Genomic DNA, 19,478 nt, shown 5'->3' on the forward strand with positions numbered 1-19,478 from the left:
AAATTTAAGGTACCATTTTTAAATACTTGACAAACACTTAGTCCAAAAATATATTTTTTAAAACAATTAGTCCATCGTAGAATTAAGCTAAAACACAAAGACCTAAAATGGTATAAACCTTTAAAATAAAGTAGTTTAAATAATCAATGCATAGTTTTTCTCCTTTCATGCACACTTAGCTAGTGATGCACACGAGAAAGGAATTACCGAAGAATGTCTCTCGCATCCCCGTCTCTGCCCCCATCCTCACTTATTTCTTCTCAGGTGCAGGGTAAGGAATCCCCGTTGGGGGTAAAGAATCCCAATGCGAAACTCATTTATTTAAAATATAAATTAAAATTTAAAATAAAAATAGTGAATTATATAAAAATTAAAATATTACATAATTTTTTTGGTAAATCAGAAATTTATTGATGCCAAACAAAACCTTACAAATAAACAGCACCTAAAACAGGCATGGATATGTCAACTCTTTACAATATATGTCTTTATATTTACAAAGCTTCAAACCATTCCCAATCTGTACATGTAACTTTTCCCAGCATAATATTGTATATTCTACTCTTAACATCATTAAGTATAGCTTGTATTACCAATTCCACTCTCTTGACTTGTTGAAGCCATAACACCTCATTCCTAGCTTTCCACACCTGATACACAACGGCAGCAAGAACTTGCTTCTTGAACCTGTTCAATTTAGCTCTCGAAATCCATCTCATCAGGCTATAAATTGTCTTTGCTTTAGCTCTCCAACGCAGCCTTGCTTTGAGACTTTTAATACACCTGTTACTAAATGGGCACTTAAAAAATAAATGCTCAATATGTTCTTCACTTTGTCCACATAATAAGCAGCTGTTGTTTGGTACAATGCGAATTTTATGGAGCCTCTGCTTCGTTTTCAACCTGTCCAGCCTAGCCAACCACAAAATAACACTGTGCTTTGGTAAGTTAAGCCTCCCCCAAACCTCATTGCTCCATGAAACACGAGTTTGAGAAGGACACACCATCAAATACCCTTTTTTAATAATGTAATCAAATTGAACAAATTGACCAGCAGCTATGTAGCTTTTAAATTGCTCTTTGACAGCCACGATCTTCTTCCAATACCAACTGCTTTGTGTCGGGGCAGTATATGCCCACCAATCCGTATCTTTAATGTACACATTGTGCACCCATTTTACCCAAAGGTTGTCTTTCTTACTAGCCACAGCCCAGATGTATTTCCCAATGGCAGTAATATTCCAACTCAAAATGTTCCGAAATCCCATTCCTCCCTCACTTTTTGGTTTACAAAGCATGTCCCAAGCCACATTTCCCAGACCCATATAATCCGAAGTACCCTTCCAGAGAAAAGCTCTACAAATAGAGTTAATCCTTTTCAAAATTTCCTTAGGAAATATCATGATCTGAGACCAATAAGAATGGATTGAAATGAGCACTAAGTTGATCAACGTTATTCTTCCAGCATAAGACAAATTACGAGAGCTCCAAATTCGAATTCTAACAACCATTTTATCTAAAATACTTTCACAATCCTTGGCTGAAATTCTTTTGGCACAAATAGGGATCCCCAAGTATTTGAAAGGTAACTCACTTCTACTGAAACCAGAAGCTTCCAAGACTCTTTGTACCTCTTGCTCTGTCATACCACTGCAGTATACAACTGATTTAGCCTCATTTGGATGAAGACCAGATGTTCTTGAGAATAGCTTCAGACCTTGCAACATATAGTATATGCATTTAAAATAAGAGCACATCGTCTGCAAAACTCAGGTGGTTTAATTGCAAACCTTCACATCGTTCATGAAATTTAAAGTATGCTTTCTGTCCTATTTTCATCATGATACGAGAAAGATACTCCATCCCCAACACAAATAGAAGAGGAGACATTGGATCCCCTTGTCTTAATCCACGTTTTGTTGAGAAGAAACCGTGTAGCGATCCATTGAACATCGAAGAAAACTTTGGTGTAGTCACACATTGCATAATCAAATTTGTGAACTTTCTTGGGAACTGGAAAGCAGCTAGCATTTCTTCCAGGAAGTCCCATTCTATTGTATCATAGGCCTTCCGTAAATCAAGCTTGATCATACAATTGGCCTTTGTATGCTTCCTCCCGTAATGTCTAACAAGGTCCTGACAAACCATGATATTGTGGGCTATAAATCTCCCATGAACAAACCCCCCCTGATTTTGAGCTACTAGATCAGGAAGGATAAACCTTAGTCTATTACAGATCATCTTCGTGGCTGCTTTGTAAATAACATTACAGCATGCTATCGCCCTGTAATCACTCACCAAATTTGGGCATTTACTCTTAGGAACAAGAGTCAACACAGTAATGTTTACTTCCTTCAAAAGCTTCCCAGAATGTAAGAAAGAAAGAATGGCTTCACTTACCTCTTTGCCAACAATTTCCCAATTATCTTGAAAAAAGGAGCTACTATAGCCATCTGGTCCTGGAGCTTTGCTAGCAAGAATGGAGAATATTGCTTGCTTCACATCCTCCTCTGTATAGTCTGCTATAAGTATTTGAGCCTGCCTTTCCATTACAACAGCCCCTTGCATCACAATCTCTTTTATAACACTTCTTCTATCACTCATTTTAGTTGCCAGGAACCCTTCATAAAAATCGAGAAAGGCTTCTTGAACCTATTCAGGTTGATCTAACCACCTTCCAGATGCATCTGTTATAGAGTAAATTCTGTTTTGAGCTCTTCTTTCTCGGATACTTGCATGAAAGAAAGTCGAGTTTTCATCTCCCTCCTTAAGCCAATGCACTTTTGCCTTTTGCTGTAAAAAAGACTGGTATGCTTTTTTTGCTGCCACATACTAATCTCTAGCCTCCTTCTCTTTCTGAATTAAATCCTTATTCAAAGGATCTTGCTGTAAGGCTTCTTGAGAATCCTGGAGGTTCAACCTCATTCTCATTTCAGCACTAGGGATATCATGGAAATCTTTGTTATTCAAGTCTTTGAGCATCAACTTAACTTGTTTTAGCTTGTAGACCAACTAAAACATAGCAGTCCCATGAATTCCTCTACTCCAAACATTAGCCAAATTCTTTTTGAAATTAGGAGCATGACTCCACATTCTAAAGTACTTGAACGACTTCCTCCCATAATTCCTTTCCTGATAAACCGAAAGCAAAGCAGGTGAGTGATCAAACAGATCTTCATTCAGAAAAAAGACTTTTGCTTCAGTATAACAATCTAGCCACTTTTGATTAGCAAGTACTCGATCTATTTTGGAGTAAATACGATCATCACCTTGTTGCTTGTTACTCCAAGTGTAATAATTGCCCCTATACTTTACATCTTCTAATTAACAGTGCTCTACACATTTTTTAAATTCAACAGACTTCCTATACTTCACTCTAGCACCAATACGCTCCTTCGAATTCAATATCTCATTGAAATCGCCTAGTATTACCCACAGTTCCGTAGTACTAACTGCTTTTAAGTCAGTCCATAACCTCTTACGCTCCTCCTCCACATTAAAACCATATACAAAAGTTACTAGGAAACCACAACCATTCATAGGTTTAACTAGTAAATGAATCATCTGACTTGAGCAAAACAAAATATTCACATCAAACATCCTTGGATTCCAACTTACAATAATTCTTCCTCCACTATGCCACGCATTATTAGCCGTAAAACACCACCCAACAAACATTCTAAGGTACAAGGCCCCTAAATTCAAAGCCTTGACCCTTGTCTCAAGGAGACCAACCAATCTAGCTCTTTCTGTAGAAATTAATTTCTTAACCTCATTTTACATAATTTAAAAATACTAAATATTGTCCCAAATAAAATTTAAAATCTTTAAAAAGTTACTAATAGACTACAATAATACATAAAAAAGGTATAAAAACATAAAAAATTAAACAGAGCCCTATCGAGGGAAGGAGTGCCATCCATGCCTCAGCCTCATTTAACATTTGGAGACAGAAAAGTATCCCCATCCTCGCCTCGTTCCTTATTTAGACAGAGATTTCTCTCCCCATTTGGGATGGGTCCCTATGAGGCCCCATCTCCGTAGAGAAAATGTGCATCCCTGCACTTGACACTTACATAATGTTATAAATTATCCAAATTTTATAGAGTAGACACTATATTTTTATGAATGAATTTCATTTTTTCTCCTAAAAATGTATATTTCTTGCATACTACTATTTAGGGTTGCACATTGGATGAGTTTGTTGGGTTCGGGTGCATTGGGTTTGAGTTTGTTGGGTTTTAGATGTGGCAAACACATAGTGAACATGTCTGAATTGTGATCAGATTTGCATCGGGTTCGGGTTTGTCGGGTGTTGTTGTTCGGGTTTAGGTAGGATTTGCATCGGGTTCGGGTTGAAAACATAACTAAAACAAAATCTTAATGTGTCGTTGCTGGTCTGGTTGAGGGAGGGAGAAGCCAAGGCTCGAAGTTGAGGGCCCTCTCTAGGTCATGGTAAGTGGTCCTCCTCGTCGGTGTCGTAGGTGTGTGAGATTGAGAGAGAGAGAGAGAGAGAGCTTGAATAGAAGAGAAGAGGGGTTGTGTTGTCACATGTCGGTGGCCAGTGGTTGGTGGCCGTGCTTGTGGCATGGGTGTGTTTTCTTGGCGTCGTTGATGAGGGAGAGAGAGGGTAGAGGTAAGTTTTAGCCGTTTAGGAATTTAGAATTTTTAAGGTTCTGTTTTTAATTTTTTTATTATTAATATTTAAAAAAATTTACGAGTGGGTTTGAGTTACACACTCGAAGCCAAATCACCTATACTTGAACATTCGAACCCGACCTGATTGTGCGGTCGGGTGGATCCCAATCCAACTCGAATTCATAGCTTTTGTCATTTTTTCGGGCTTTATGGGTGCGAGTCGATCAGGTCCTTCAAGTGGCAGGTTTTGGGGTCCAGATGTGTAGCCGTGCTACTATTTGAATGTGTTTTGAGTAAAAATTTTATTATAAATTTTTTTCTCAATCTAGTTTGTGAAAATGATACTCTATTTAGTCATAAAAAGAAAAATGATACTGTATTAGTAAAAATATATAATATAATTTTTAAAAAAGAATAAAAAGAAAAAGACTAAAAAACCAAAATGGGGTAATTACTAGTAATTAGTAGTAAGATATGAAATTAGCAAGTAAAATTAGACTTAAGAGAAGACCAGCCAGCCAGCCTGTCAAACCATAGGCATCAAGACATTGAGACGAATAAGAATGTATTCCCAGCGAAACGTCAAACTGGGGCTTCTTCTTTGGTCCATCATCGGACTCACCATACCCAACTAACCACCATCTCAATATCTTCGACTTTAAGCTTCTTCAAACTACCATCTCCTTTTCTCTCTTCTCTCGTGCTCAATTCTTGGAAAGAAGAGCGAGATGGGGGTTGCGGCAATGGGGGCGGATCTACTGAGCGAGAAGGCTGCCATGATGAGAGAGTCTCTTCAGAAGAGCCAGACCATAACCGATAAAGTGGTCACCATACTTGGCTCCTTCGATCACCGTCTCTCAGCCCTCGAGACCGCTATGCGCCCTACTCAGGTGGGTTCCCTTTCTTCATCTTGGTTTTTTCTTTCAATGTTTGGTTCCTCGGAAAATATGAGTAGGAAACAGAAAAGGGTATGCAAAAAGAGGCAGTTTTTTTGGGAAGGAATTTGATCATTTGAGTTGCTCGTTTTGTTGACTTCTCGTTTACTTTCCCAATAGCAGCGAACCGAAAATATGGGTCTTTCAAATCGTTTGTTCTTTTTGCCTTTTTACACTGATTTATCTGCAATAAAATGGCAGATCTTGGGGAATGCTGTGTTGTTTTGTTTGCTTTATTTCATAGCTCCGATATTGCCGTTTATGGAGTTTTTATTGGGTTTGCTCTAATTCTGCCCTGTACAGATTAGAACTCATTCTATTCGGAAAGCCCACGAGAATATCGATAAGACTCTAAAGTCTGCAGAAGTTATATTGGCACAATTTGATCTTGCTCGTCAGGTTGGTACTTAAGATTTATCCGTGTTTTACTTTTCTGTAGCTTTGATTATTAAGATCATTTTCTTTTTGATGTTTCGAAGTCTAGATTTAGCTATCTTGTTTGTTTAGTTGATTTTTATGTTATCTTAATTTATAGTGGGGTTTTATACAAATGCACCTATAGAATTGTATATTGGAAGTACACGATTACATTTAAATCTTAAACTTAGCTGGAGTGACTGTTAAGACTTTCTTCAGATTGGTTTTCATAAACCTTGCTGAATAGGTGTCACTGGAACTTTTATATTATTTTATTAATATTTTCTATATGTATTGCTTGATGGATACTGAATGTTTTGGGATTTTTTTCTTTGTAAGATATCTCTGGTTTTGTTAGAGGTATATTGGGCTTTCTACTAGGTTTGTGTATATTTGACGTCTTTTGCAATCAAGAAATTTATTAAAAAAGTGTTTTTTTTTTAAATGATATGTATTCTAATGGATAAAGTTAAACTTCAACCTTACCACTTGACATGTAAACGCTCTTGTCAATGACGTTATGATATACATTTTATGAGATTAGTTGTTTTATTTTCCAATACACAGGCAGAGGCGAAAATACTCAGGGGGCCACATGAGGACTTGGAAAGTTATCTAGAAGCTATCGATCAGCTAAGAAAAAATATCCATTTCTTTAGTAGCAGCAAAGGCTTTAAGAGTACTGAAGGGGTTCTCAACCATGCAAATGGTTTACTGACAAAGGCTATTTCAAAGCTCGAAGACGAATTTAAGCAGCAGTTAACATCTTACAGGTTTGTGCTTCCACACTTATTTGCTTTTCTTTCTTATTTTATGTTTAGTTATACTACTATGGTATTGTCACCACTTTGTTCACCTTTCTAACTAAGTAGTCCAATGTTTTAAGAATAACAACTTTGTGATTTCTAGTCTGGCGTCTGATTTTGATCAATTGACATTTTGTATAAGCCGGTTTTATTGTTCTCTGGAAGAGGTTGCTTGTTTCTGTATTTTCTTGTGTAGTTAACGCGCAACATTCTTCATAATTTTAGGCTATTGCATGCATTTATAAAAATCCTACTACTTTGCTAATGATATTACTTCACCCACCCCTTTATTTAAAAAGCTATTGGGAATGGATGTTACACGTAAGTAAGTTTTTTAGGATTTTACTTGTTTCTTAGTAATATATATGCTCTAACATTTCTTTGGTCTATTGTTGCAAAAATGCATGATAAAGTTCTTATTTGAAATGAATGACTACTTAATAGAGGGAAAAGTGGCCATTTTCAGTGCTGGTCTCAACAATGATGCATGTAAATTTAACTGATTCAGGGAGCAGGATTAAGCTTGTGTGGTAGAGCAATTATTGCACTTTGTTTATCCCTGCAAGTAAACTTGATTTCTATTTTTCTAATATTTTTTCTATTCTGAATTTCTAGCAAACCTGTGGAACCTGAACGACTGTTTGATTGTCTTCCAAACTCACTGCGACCTTCAGGATCTCCTGGGAAGCATGGTGATTCTAGTGGAAATCACCACCCCCATAACCATTCAGAACATCCAAACCCTGACTTGGAAACTGCTGTATATACGCCTCCTACTCTTATTCCACCAAGGGTTTTGCCTTTGCTACATGATTTAGCTGTGCAGATGGTTCAAGCTGGTCAGCGACAGCAATTGGTGAAAATTTATAGGTAAATAGGTTATTTTGTTCTCAATTATTACATAAGAATTATTCTTCTTGTTTCTATTACATGAAGAGATGATGCAAATAAGATAAGTACACAAACACAAATAAGAATACATCGCTAGTGATGGATATACCGGCAATCAAGATCAATTGGAATGTTGATGATAAAATGAAACTAGTAAAAATTGTTGCAAACAACAGATATATATATTTTTATGGAAGACTTCTCAATGGTTACTACCCATAAATGAGTGCTAACAATTATGATGATGTGGCAATATATATATATTTATATTGAGAAAACTTTTGAAGACTCTAGAAAATGGCATATCCTTAATGATGCCATTGACTAATAATCTTCATATAAGTGTCTATATGACGAAATATGACTTGTAAGGTGGATGCATTGCATGGTTAGACAAATCTGACTTATTTTAGGGAAGACAAGTCTGACCTTAAACATGTAATCTAGGTGTGAAAAACTCTTTTTATTCAATATCGTAGCCTTCTTCTCTGTGAAATTGTGTGGTGTGAAATTGCACACCATGTCATTTTTCTAATTATTCTCTGTTTCATTTGATTCTCTAAGCATTCGTGTGTCAAATTAAAATCAAATAAGTGTCAAGACATTGCAAGAAGTTTAATAATTTTGCATTCTACTCAGGGATTCCCGCTCTTCGGTTTTGGAAGAAAGTCTTCGCAAATTGGGAGTTGAGAAACTTAGCAAGGAAGATGTTCAAAAGATGCAATGGGAAGTTTTGGAGGCTAAAATTGGGAACTGGATTCATTACATGCGCATAGCTGTAAGTACTCAGAATTTGATGAAATCTTAAGGCTTTTGTTTTTTGGGGTTAAAATATTTAACTAGTCTTGGACACATGGACAGGTGAAATTGCTCTTTGCTGGGGAGAGGAAAGTTTGTGATCAGCTATTTGATGGCTTTGATTCTCTAAGTGACCAATGTTTTTCTGAAGTCACTATTGGTAGTGTTTTGATGCTTCTTAGTTTTGGTGAGGCAATTGCTAGAAGCAAGAGATCTCCAGAAAAGTTGTTTGTTCTTTTAGACATGTATGAAATAATGAGAGAGCTTCATTCAGAGGTATCAATAATGCTGTCAATTTTTCTTTGCATCATTGTTTTTTTAAATAAATAGTATGTTTATTAGAATTTTTTTTAATAAGTAATGTGACGAGTTATAGAGCATTATTTTATAAAAAAATAATGTAAGGAGTAGAGGAAAAGTCTACTTAACCCTTTGATGAAATTTGAATGTTGCTAAATGAAGAATGATTGTATTGTATAGTCATAGTATGTCAGTATCCCTACTTTAATAATGCAATTTCAACCATTCTTGTTGGTAAGAATTTTTTAGTCATCTAAAGATGCTGCTAGAGCTTCATTACTTGGAACATGCTCGGCAGACTTAGGACTTTTAGGTTTCAATAGTTTTTTTTGTGTTAAAATAGGCTTCAGCCAAAACAAAAGAGAAACAAAATAACTGCTTGTTTTGCATGAAATTTTTTCTAAACGTTTTCATGCTAATGTTAGAGTGCATTGTGAAATTTTGTTAATTTTCATCCCTGAAAATGGTGAGTAAATATCTAGATACCATCAAACAAACTTGCCTATCCAATTTAAAAGGAGATTCATTTTTCCACCTACCATGGGAATAATTCTTTACCTCTCAGTTGACCACAGTCAATAAGAAATAAGAATCGTTACACAAGGGTTGCTTAAATGGTTAGGCATGTGGTTTGCTCCAATAAAGTCTGAGGTTTGAGTACCTCCCTAGCAATTGCTATAGTTTTCTGGTCCCGTAGTATTAGGCATGGAGCCTTAGACATAAAATAATATAAGAAATAAGAATTATTCTGTTAAGTAATCAGTGACTGATTTTATTGCAAGGTCATAATGCCAGTCATGCAGAATCTTATTCGTAGGTGTCTACTGTCTAGGTGGCCTTGCTTGCATGTTTAGGGTACTTTTGTTGCATGATAGGTTTATTCATTACCTTGTCTGAAATCATCTGCAGATTGAGACAATTTTCAAAGGAAAAGCTTGTGCTGAAATTAGAGAATCAGCATCAAGTTTGACAAAACGGTTGGCCCAGACAGCTCAAGAGACATTTGGTGATTTTGAAGTAGCAGTTGAAAAGGATGCGACCAAAACTGCTGTATTAGATGGAACTGTTCATCCCTTGACAAGCTATGTGATCAACTATGTGAAGTTTTTATTTGAGTAAGTTTGGTGGACCTTGCTTTCCCTATACTAAAGAGCAAATCTGTAAATTATAGTAATGAATCCACTGTTTGTAAAAACTGCCATGTATTTATGTGGTGAAATTGTTTATTCTAGTAATTTTTCTTATAACATGGAAAGTGTCAATCTGCTTTACTTGTGCCTTTAAGTATCTGTCTTTTGCTAACATAATTTCTTACCTCTTGCACCAAAAATTTAGTTATTCATTTTTCATTGAAACGGGGACATGACATATCTTTTTCTTTCATTTTTTGTTTCATATGATTTTTATGAATTTAGGCACGACATCTTATAACATGGAAACTGTTGCTTGGGTAATTTATTAAGAGTTGGCATGCTATATATTTAGTTTGGATGGATTGACCTTTATTTCTGTGTATCTTTTGATTGATGTGAAATTGCATGTCTATATGTTTGACATGAACTGTTGTTTTGCAGTTACCAGTCAACCTTAAAGCAACTTTTCCAAGAATTTGAAAATGGAGGTGAATCTGGTTCGCAGTTAGCCTCAGTAACAATGCAAATAATGCAGGCCCTTCAGACTAATTTGGATGGGAAGTCTAAACAGTACAAGGATCTTTCTTTAACTCACCTATTTCTTATGAACAATATCCACTACATGGTCAGATCTGTGCGCAGGTTTGTCTCTTGTTATTATGTTCAGAATATTTATATGGACTTTGCAAGCTTGATTTACTTACATAGTTCTGTTTCTTATTTTTATTTAATTTTATCTTGTTTTAGATCTGAAGCCAAAGATTTGTTAGGAGATGATTGGGTGCAAAGGCACCGGAGGATTGTGCAGCAGCATGCAAATCAATACAAAAGGATTTGTTGGGGAAAGGTGCAGTTTTCTTGACCCAATCATTCTGCAGTTCTATTGACTTTACTATCTAAATGTGTATTTTTTGTAATAACAAATCTGTGTTATAATCCACTTTGTTCTTATTCCTATTAACTATATTAAGTGTGTATTTATTCATTCATTGCTTGGTCACTGTCTGCTATTTGGTGCATTGGAAATTTGATCACTCTGAACAATTATGATTGCTCATGTAGACATGGTGGCACTGCACGTGGCTGTAAATATGTGTGCTTTTTTCATTATCTGTTGGAAGTATTAGACATTGTTGCTATTTTTTTCTCTTTTGGTTGTCCAAAGAAACCAGGCGTTTTGAGTTCTTACCTTCTTGGGACTCTAGTGCAGAATGACAACTAGGAAGGAATTTTGGGTAGTTGGGAGTTTTTGTTTGAAGCTTTTATTGACTCTTTTTTAGTTTTTATGATGATAGGTTCGTAACTCTGCTAGACTTTTGGGATTCTAGTAGAGTTCTATCATATGATTTTGATTATGTTGTGTCGTTTTAGGATATGATGGTCTTTTTTTTTTATAAATTTATTTTTAGGGTAACATAGTGTTTTGAAAAGGCATACTAGGCATGGACAACAAAAAAGGACTAGCTTTTACGAATCATATTTTGTATTTGAGAGGTTTTTTCTCTGATTTTCTTTCAGTGAATAAAGGGGTCATCCCCATCTCCTTTGCTGCATCTGATTCCATGCACAGAGTTCTTCTTTTATCATATGGACAATACCAATTTACTTGGTAGATCATATGGAGGATGTGTTTTGTACCAATGGACCCCTGGTCTTCATCTAAGTGCCTAAGTTTTGGCTTGTGATAGAAGTGTATGATGCTCATTGTATGACAATTGTCTGTAGATGGCGAAGAGATTACTTGCAGTACTTACTGAGGCTATCCATTTATAGCTTGTTTTCCATTTTGTCAAAATTAACACGCACAAATCCCATGATTAGGATCTTGGTGATCTTTGTCAAAATTAACACTTTTACATATTGCAATTTTGACTTTTTTTTTCCTCTTAAACATAGTTTTTGCTGCCATAACGTGGTTAAAAATAAGAAGTTTCAGTATTAGGGGGAATAAAATCTCGGTTTTGGAAGTATAACTAATTCTCTTAGCAAGAATGTCGCCTTCTAATTATTGTCTGGAAAGCTGGGTTTTGCCTGCAATTCACTGATGGTGTGTTCTCTTTTTCCAGATTCTGCAATGTCTCACTATTCAAGGTCTGACCTCATCCGGTGGTGGTAGCTCAGTTGGGGGTGATGGAGGAAACAGTAGCGGTGTTTCAAGAGCATTGGTTAAAGACAGGTTATAATTGGAATCAACCATGCAATACATCTATATTATTTTCCTTTTCCATTAGGCATGCCTGGTTCTCATAAATCTTTTGACTTATCTAGAGAATGTAATTGATTACAGGTTCAAGATATTCAATATGCAATTTGAGGAACTTCATCAAAAACAATCTCAGTGGACAGTGCCTGACACTGAGCTACGTGAGTCACTGAGGCTTGCAGTAGCTGAAGTACTATTGCCTGCCTACAGGTCTTTCGTAAAACGATTCGGGTATGCTCCGTTTAAACACAAGCATTTTGTTGGAGGGAATAATTACAAGTATTTCTACCTTGCTTACATGCATGCATGCATGCAATGAAGCTGGAAATTTATGGGAATATCCTGCATGTACAAAATTCATCAGGGTCATATGAACTCTTTATGACAATTTTAGGCACATTGCTAAGTTAACTGAGAAGATATGCATTGTTTATATTTTTTTATTTTCAGGCCTTTGGTTGAGAATGGGAAGAACCCCCAGAAGTACATAAGATTCTCAGCAGAGGATCTTGAGCGAATGTTAGGTGAATTCTTCGAGGGAAAAACTTTGAATGAACCGAAGAGGTAGATGGAGGTCTAGTTGGTGAGGCAACGCACTGACAGTGGACACCGACCTCCCTGAATGGCGCATGCTTCATCTTTTATTCTGAGAGTTTTTTTTTTCGCATTATTCCTTGGGTGGTATTTTATCATGATAAGGTTGCGGTATTCCAAGATTCATCTATCTATTGGTTGCTGAGAAGGGCTTGTGTTAAGACAAGTACAGGTAGGTGATGGTTTACTGCTCTGCCGATCACAAATAAAAAGGGGTCTGTTCTTTCACAGAATGCTATTGTAGTTCCTCCCTCTGGTGCGTGGCTATTGTTCAGATCAAGTGTATATCTGTATTAATTAGTGTAAGCAGGTGGTTTTGTATATTATTTTTTGTTGGGTTTAAAGTTTCATGAATACTTGTAGTAGTGATAGATGTTATATCAAAATCTTGCTCGGGTGCCATTGATTTGTTTGACAAGTGGACGGTAGATATTTATTTTATAGCTTTTTGAGTCATAAATAATAATAGAAATGGAGAATGGAGAGAGGGAGGAGTGTTGTTTGTAAAGAAACTCCATACAAAGGTTTTGCATTATTGTTGTTTGTTTTCTTGTCTTTTTTGTATACAAATAAACCTTCGTTCCTATGTTATGTTCCTTTGACAATCTTAGACGTGGAAAACAACTGACCTAAAAGTAATTGTTTTTATTATTATTATTATACTCGAACATTTAGTCACACAAGAAAATAGGAGGCTAGCAATGTCTATTAATCAGATTATGTAGCGCTTTAATAATCTTTTATATCGATAGATGTTAAGTGAGTGTGATATTGATGACTTGTAAACATGCACTTTGTTGTTGTTGGATTTTGGTTATAACACAAATAATGCTAGTAAATAAATAAAGCTTGGAGCACTCAAAATATATATATGCGAATACTTAAATAATAAGGTAATAAAACAAGAAATATATAGTGGTTTGGCAAACAAAGTGTCTACGTCCATTTGAATCTGAAATGTGATTCGATTCATCTTGCTTTTTGGATTGATTTGATTCATCTTGATTTTTGGATTTCCTATTTATATGCAATAGTGTTTCGTTACAAAATATAGTCATTATCTCACCTTACAGAAAATAATAAATAATACATTAATTATAATAATAATAATTTTATATTAAAAACATATGTATTAACTACATTTTTAAGGATGCTAGAAAGTTCTTGAAGTAGTGACACGTTCATGTAAGATGTACATTCGTGGCATATGTCTATATCCTCACAGAAATATTTTATTTTTCCTATAAATTATAGAACAAGCTAGATTCCCTAATAATCTTTGTACAATGCAAATTATTGGGTTGATATATTTGATAATTTCATTTGAATTTACTTTAATAAAAGGTTTATATAATGATTATATATGTATATATATATATATGATAGTTTATTAAGCATAAAAATAGTATCACGATACATATTATCTTCTTAATTACTTATAATTTGTTTCATATATAAGCTATATTGAAGTGAAGGTGCATGAGAGTGTAGTTATATCATGAATGTCATTATGCACCTGATTATTGAGGTTCATGATTAGTATGGTCTTTCTCTGTTATTAATTATTCAACTTATTAGTTAGCTTATAATAATTAATCAAAGTAAATCATACAAAATTCTAAAACTATCATTAATTTGAGCTCACTCTTGATTGATTAATGATTATCTATATGTCACCTTACATAAAATAATGAATACATTAATTATAATAATAATTTTATATACGAAACATTTATTGTATTGTTTAGTAACACTTAAAAAAATAATTTTTTATTTAATTAATTAAAAATTTGATAATTAAACATTTAGTAATTCTATTTTTATTTATTATTTTTTAAAATTTTAATTAAAATTTATTCAATTTTAAAAATAGAATTTTTTTCCTTTCAATTTTTTTTAAATAATTTTTAATTTTTTTTTTTTTTTAATTTTCTTCTTCAAATCAATATTTTATATTGTTAAACAAAAAATAAAAATTATCAAACGCGTTTATTATTTTTTATTTTTAAAAACAAAAAACAAAAATAATTATCAAACATATTTTTATTTTTTAAAAATAAAATATCATTTCCATTTTTATATTTAAAAAATTTAAAACAAAAATTTTACCAATATTAACTATAATTTTAAGGATGCTAGAGTATTATTAAATAAGATAAATATGTCCCTATCCTCGAAGAAAAATTTAATTTTTTCGTATAAATTATAAAACAAGCCCTTAATAATTTTTTAGCATCGCAAATTATTGTATGATATATTTGATAAATTCATTTGAATTTGCTTTAATGGAAACTAAAAAAGAAAAGAAAAAAAACAATGATACCATTCTCTAATCACTAATCCACCATTTTTGTGTGGAATGTTTTGTTTCGTAACGTACCAATTTAATATAGTGTAGAATTTGGTGCTCCCCACTTCATATTTCTCACCATTTTGGTACACACGTTTTTATATTTTGTACCAATATGGTGCAGCAATGGAAATACAATGGAGATTCTAAACCAAGGCTAGACTAGGGCTTTGGTCTGTTTGGTAGTCGAGAAAAAGAAAGTGAAAATAGAAGAGAAAGTTTTCCCTTTCTTTGAGCAACTCTCGTTATCCAAATTTTGTTTTCATCAGCAGGTTCGTCATTTGAAAATTTCCAGATAATTTCTATTTTTCTTTCTTGTTCGGCAATTCTCAGTATCCAAACAAAATGTTAAAAAATTACCAATAAATTTAGTTAATTACTTCTTTTACACTGAATTTTTTTTCTCTTTTACCATTTATAAATTAGGGGTTAGGGTTTTAATTGAAATTTACTTTTTTTTTTGAGGGATTGAACTTTACTTTTCTTGTATCATCTAATTATGAATTTTTTCATCGAACTTGATCGGTGCATAGGTTTGGGTTGCAAAACCTAGCAATGGCAGCAGCTACCTACCCGCCACCACCGCCATATTACCGTCTCTATAAAGATTATCTTCAAGACCCCAAATCGGCTCCGCCTCCTCCTCCGCCAGTAGAAGGAACTTACGTCTGTTTTGGGAGCTCCTACACCGTGAGAATTTTCCCACTTTTCTCTGTCTCAGATCTCAGTATTTTTATCTACTTTGGCAATCAGAACGCTATTTTTCTTTTTAGATTTTATCTCTCATTTATTATTTTTTAGGGGAAATAAGAACAATAAATGAGAATGATTTGAAGGATTTTTTTGGTGAATCTGCTTAGTATCCGAAAATTGTGAATGCAAATTTCTACTTTCAATTCTGGATAATTTGTGTTCTTAATGTGGTCGCAGATTTAGCTCGATTGGTAACTATACCGATTTTCAATGTTGAGGTTTTTAATTTGAATCTGAAATCCTTTAAAAGAAATTGTGTTTATAAACATTTTTTTTTGAAGTTTGATTCAATTTCCATTTTCTTATTTTCTTGTGTTATTGTGTAGACTGATGACGTGCTTCCAAGTTTGGAAGAGCAGGGTGTGCGGCAGTTATACCCAAAAGGACCAAATATTGGTAAGTAGTTTTTTTTTTGCTATGGGATCCTACAGCTTTGTATCATTATCACGGTAATTACTCCTACTTTTGAGAGCTCACGAAAGTTTGTTACTTAATTTGATATGGTTTATCTCCAAATATCTTGTTTTCCTATAGAGGTTTATTGAATTAGACTTGTTGATTCTCTTATTGGTTTATATACGATTCCTTTCATTAGCTACATTTCAGAACTTGGGAAAGTTTGTTTGGTATAAATATGCCCGAAACCATGTATGATCACCTAATATTTTGTTGTCTTTTAAAGTTTGGTTGAGTTTTACATTGGTTAAACCATGATTTCTTTGATCAGCCTTTATGAATAAGAAAACGTAGATATAAAAAGATGGATAGGGCACTGTTTACCATTGTTAAAAAATTAGCGTTCGATGCTAGTAATTTTTTTTTTGGCCTCATTTGGTTTTCAGACTTCTGTTTGATTGATAATGAATAAGTGGGGTCCGTGGGGAAGAAATGAGTAGCATATCTTATTTTTCAAACTGCAGCTCTTCTCTCCATATATATTTGATATATATATTTCTTACTGAGATATGAAAGCAGTTTTCAGAAAATGTGAGGCTGTGTTTGGTCTGTCCATTTTCTTTGTCATGGTTATTTTGGTGTTTTGCTCTTATTTACAACTAGATTATGTATTTGTTTGATATCTTTGTGCAGCTTTCTTAACTAAAATAAACTTTGATATCTTTTAAGATTTTAAGAAGGAATTGAGGTCACTTAACAGAGATTTGCTGCTCCACATTTTGGAACTCGCCGATGTTCTTGTGTCTCGACCATCACAGTATGCAAGGAGAGTTGAGGATATATCTCTTATATTCAAAAACTTGCATCATCTCCTCAATTCATTGCGGCCTCACCAGGTAAAATATTGTGAATATTTGAAAGTTGAAACATCATTTCTTGGCTTCCATTAGGACCATTACAAATCTCTTAGGTACCAGAACGTCAATTCTTGATCTGCATTGCAATTCATTAGAGAATCTACTTTATAATAGTGGTGCCATTAATCTGCAGGCTAGAGCAACACTCGTTCACATTCTAGAACTTCAGATACAACGTCGTAAACAAGCTGTAGAGGATATTAAACGGTATGGTTTCAGTGATTTACCGAGTTACTCGATTAGTACTTACTAAGATGAAAATGTTCTCTTCTTGTTATTTTATCAGGGGCATTGAAAAGGAAAGCTTTTCTTCCCATTATTATTTGTGAACTTTTTTTTTTCTTTTTCTGATACTTGTGTAGGAGGAGAGAAGAAGCACAGAAACTTCTCAAGGAGTCCCTAGGAGCATTCGAAGCACACTAACTAACAGATGAACTATGCTCTTATGGCAAATTTGTTTACTTCCATTGTTGTTCTGCTGACTTAATTGAACCTTCTTCTAGTATTAGGTGCGGTTGTTACATATCAATATTTTATGCATTAGAATTAGATGTCTTTCTTCTCTTCTCTTCTTTTTTTTTTTCTTTCTATCCTCTGTTTTAGAAAGTCGAGGGTTCCTTGTATATCAGTATATATACTCTTCCCTGTTTCCTTTTAAACAAGTTCAAAGTTAAGAAATGATATAGCATGTCGGTTAACCCTATTTTGACCATTTCTCCTGAATGGAGATTACTTGATGATTTATATTTCTTTTGAATTTAGATTCTTAAAATAGTTCACTTCTCTTTCATTCTTACGTTAAGTGTCACATTATGGGGAGGATATTTTATAAAACCACAGGTCTTGGATTCTTTTAAGTTCATTAATTGTCATTTTTTTTATCCCTGGTCGATTACCTTGTGTTCTCTTCTTGGTTTGTTTTTATTTTGTATCAAGTTTCATTTAAGATTAAACGTTTTCTTTGTAAGAATTTGGAGCAAATGATCAATAGATTCTTCCCAATGTGTGATGTCATAGAAATTGTGAAATAAGTTTTTGTGATGAGTTGCATTTCAAGTTACCATATCATTTTTGAGTAATGATGTGTGCATTCAAAATATGCACATAAATATTATACATTAGTTTTAATAAATGTGATTGGTTAGACTAAACTGTTACATTACTGTGTGTAATGTTTAAGTGGACGTATCATTACTCATATTTTTTTCTTTCTTGTGAGATTTATAACCACTTTTAGATTTAATATGTTTTTTTACTTTTATACTCCTGGGTGTAATATATCTTGGGCGCCTCATATGGCCGATTGAATTGAATGTTGGTATTCAATCTTTAGAAGAAAACATGTTGAGATGACTCTTGGGCGCTTTTTATAGGTCGATTGAATGTTGATATTCAATCTTTGAAGAACTTTCTAAGTTTCTCGTTGGTTTCTCTTAAGATCAGTAAAACGTCTATTGACCCAAATATTTGGTTGAACATCGAAGACTATTCGTCAAAAGGCTCCAATGGTGCACCATTTTCAAGAATGACGCGTATATTGATGGGATTAGCCAATGGTATAATGATCTTTGTTTGCTCACATATTTTCATTTAGGAATGAAAATGTAATAAGTAGCAAGACTGAGCATGGGTTTTGGCAGTTTTTTTTTTATTATAAATTTCAAATTTCGGTTTTCGGTTCGGATTGCTGCGATTTAAAAATCAACCGACCTACTTACAACACTAAAAAAAAAAAATTGATCGATTTATATTGCAGTTCAGTCAGTTAAAACCGCCCAAAGCGAACTTGATTTTTTTTTCTTTATTTATTTATTTTTTAAATAATTTTTAAGGAAATTTAAGTTTAAAAAAATGTAGATTATTGGAATCCATTTTTTTAGCTTTTTTTTAATATGAAATTGATTAATTTAATTTGTCAACTTTATGATTTGAAAACCTAAATACATGGTTATAATGTTATATCCACAAATTTTGAACCTAAGCATATTCGGTCGGTCTGCGACCAAATTATAAACCGATCGATTTAATGTCCGTTTTCGCCAATACGGTTTCAGTAGTTTTTGGTTCCGTCGGTTTCGATTTTTTCAGTGTTCGGGCAGTCGGTTTTAGCAGTTTATTCGATTTTTTTGGATTTTTTGCATAGTCTTAATAAGTGGCTCCATTTTTTCGGGTACTTTGTCATTAGATATTTTAACAAGTTTCTTGGACATTACACATTTTCTTTGTAAGAATTCGTAGGAAATGGTCAATAGATTCTCCCCCCAAACATGCTCGGTCAGCAAAGTGAAAGCAACTTTCAATCTAATATGGTGTTGTTTTCCTCATTTTGGAGTATAAGGAGTCGCAC

General features: G+C 34.0%; 2 protein-coding genes across 2 annotated transcripts; both read left to right on the forward strand.

The window, feature by feature from the left end:
• Positions 1-5,188: 5,188 nt before the first annotated feature.
• Positions 5,189-13,306, forward strand: LOC133797728 (exocyst complex component EXO70A1-like). Its single transcript, XM_062235745.1, has 12 exons — positions 5,189-5,528; positions 5,877-5,972; positions 6,558-6,763; positions 7,412-7,666; positions 8,327-8,465; positions 8,549-8,761; positions 9,695-9,900; positions 10,360-10,560; positions 10,666-10,765; positions 11,985-12,094; positions 12,206-12,352; positions 12,572-13,306. Exons 1-12 carry the CDS (start codon positions 5,367-5,369, stop codon positions 12,687-12,689), a joined length of 1,953 nt encoding a protein of 650 aa, XP_062091729.1. The 5' UTR covers positions 5,189-5,366; the 3' UTR covers positions 12,690-13,306.
• A 1,749-nt stretch (positions 13,307-15,055) lies between these two features.
• LOC133797729 (mediator of RNA polymerase II transcription subunit 7a-like) lies at positions 15,056-17,834 on the forward strand. Its single transcript, XM_062235746.1, has 6 exons — positions 15,056-15,337; positions 15,599-15,755; positions 16,145-16,214; positions 16,944-17,110; positions 17,265-17,338; positions 17,494-17,834. Exons 2-6 carry the CDS (start codon positions 15,621-15,623, stop codon positions 17,552-17,554), a joined length of 507 nt encoding a protein of 168 aa, XP_062091730.1. The 5' UTR covers positions 15,056-15,337; positions 15,599-15,620; the 3' UTR covers positions 17,555-17,834.
• Positions 17,835-19,478: the final 1,644 nt, after the last annotated feature.

The sequence above is a fragment of the Humulus lupulus genome, chromosome 8 (genome assembly GCF_963169125.1).
Source record: "Humulus lupulus chromosome 8, drHumLupu1.1, whole genome shotgun sequence".
Classification (NCBI taxonomy): domain Eukaryota; kingdom Viridiplantae; phylum Streptophyta; class Magnoliopsida; order Rosales; family Cannabaceae; genus Humulus; species Humulus lupulus.

What these genes read in the sequence shown, in the direction of transcription:
- LOC133797729 (XM_062235746.1), top strand. Translation starts at nt 15,621, where the DNA reads ATGGCAGCAGCTACCTACCCGCCACCACCGCCATATTACCGTCTCTAT. An exon ending in CCCAAAAGGACCAAATATTG is followed by an intron (nt 16,215 to 16,943) that starts GTAAGTAGTTTT and finishes ATATCTTTTAAG; the next exon opens with ATTTTAAGAAGGAATTGAGG. An exon ending in ATTCATTGCGGCCTCACCAG is followed by an intron (nt 17,111 to 17,264) that starts GTAAAATATTGT and finishes ATTAATCTGCAG; the next exon opens with GCTAGAGCAACACTCGTTCA.
- LOC133797728 (XM_062235745.1), top strand. Translation starts at nt 5,367, where the DNA reads ATGGGGGTTGCGGCAATGGGGGCGGATCTACTGAGCGAGAAGGCTGCC. An exon ending in CAATTGGTGAAAATTTATAG is followed by an intron (nt 7,667 to 8,326) that starts GTAAATAGGTTA and finishes CATTCTACTCAG; the next exon opens with GGATTCCCGCTCTTCGGTTT. An exon ending in AAAGGATTTGTTGGGGAAAG is followed by an intron (nt 10,766 to 11,984) that starts GTGCAGTTTTCT and finishes CTCTTTTTCCAG; the next exon opens with ATTCTGCAATGTCTCACTAT.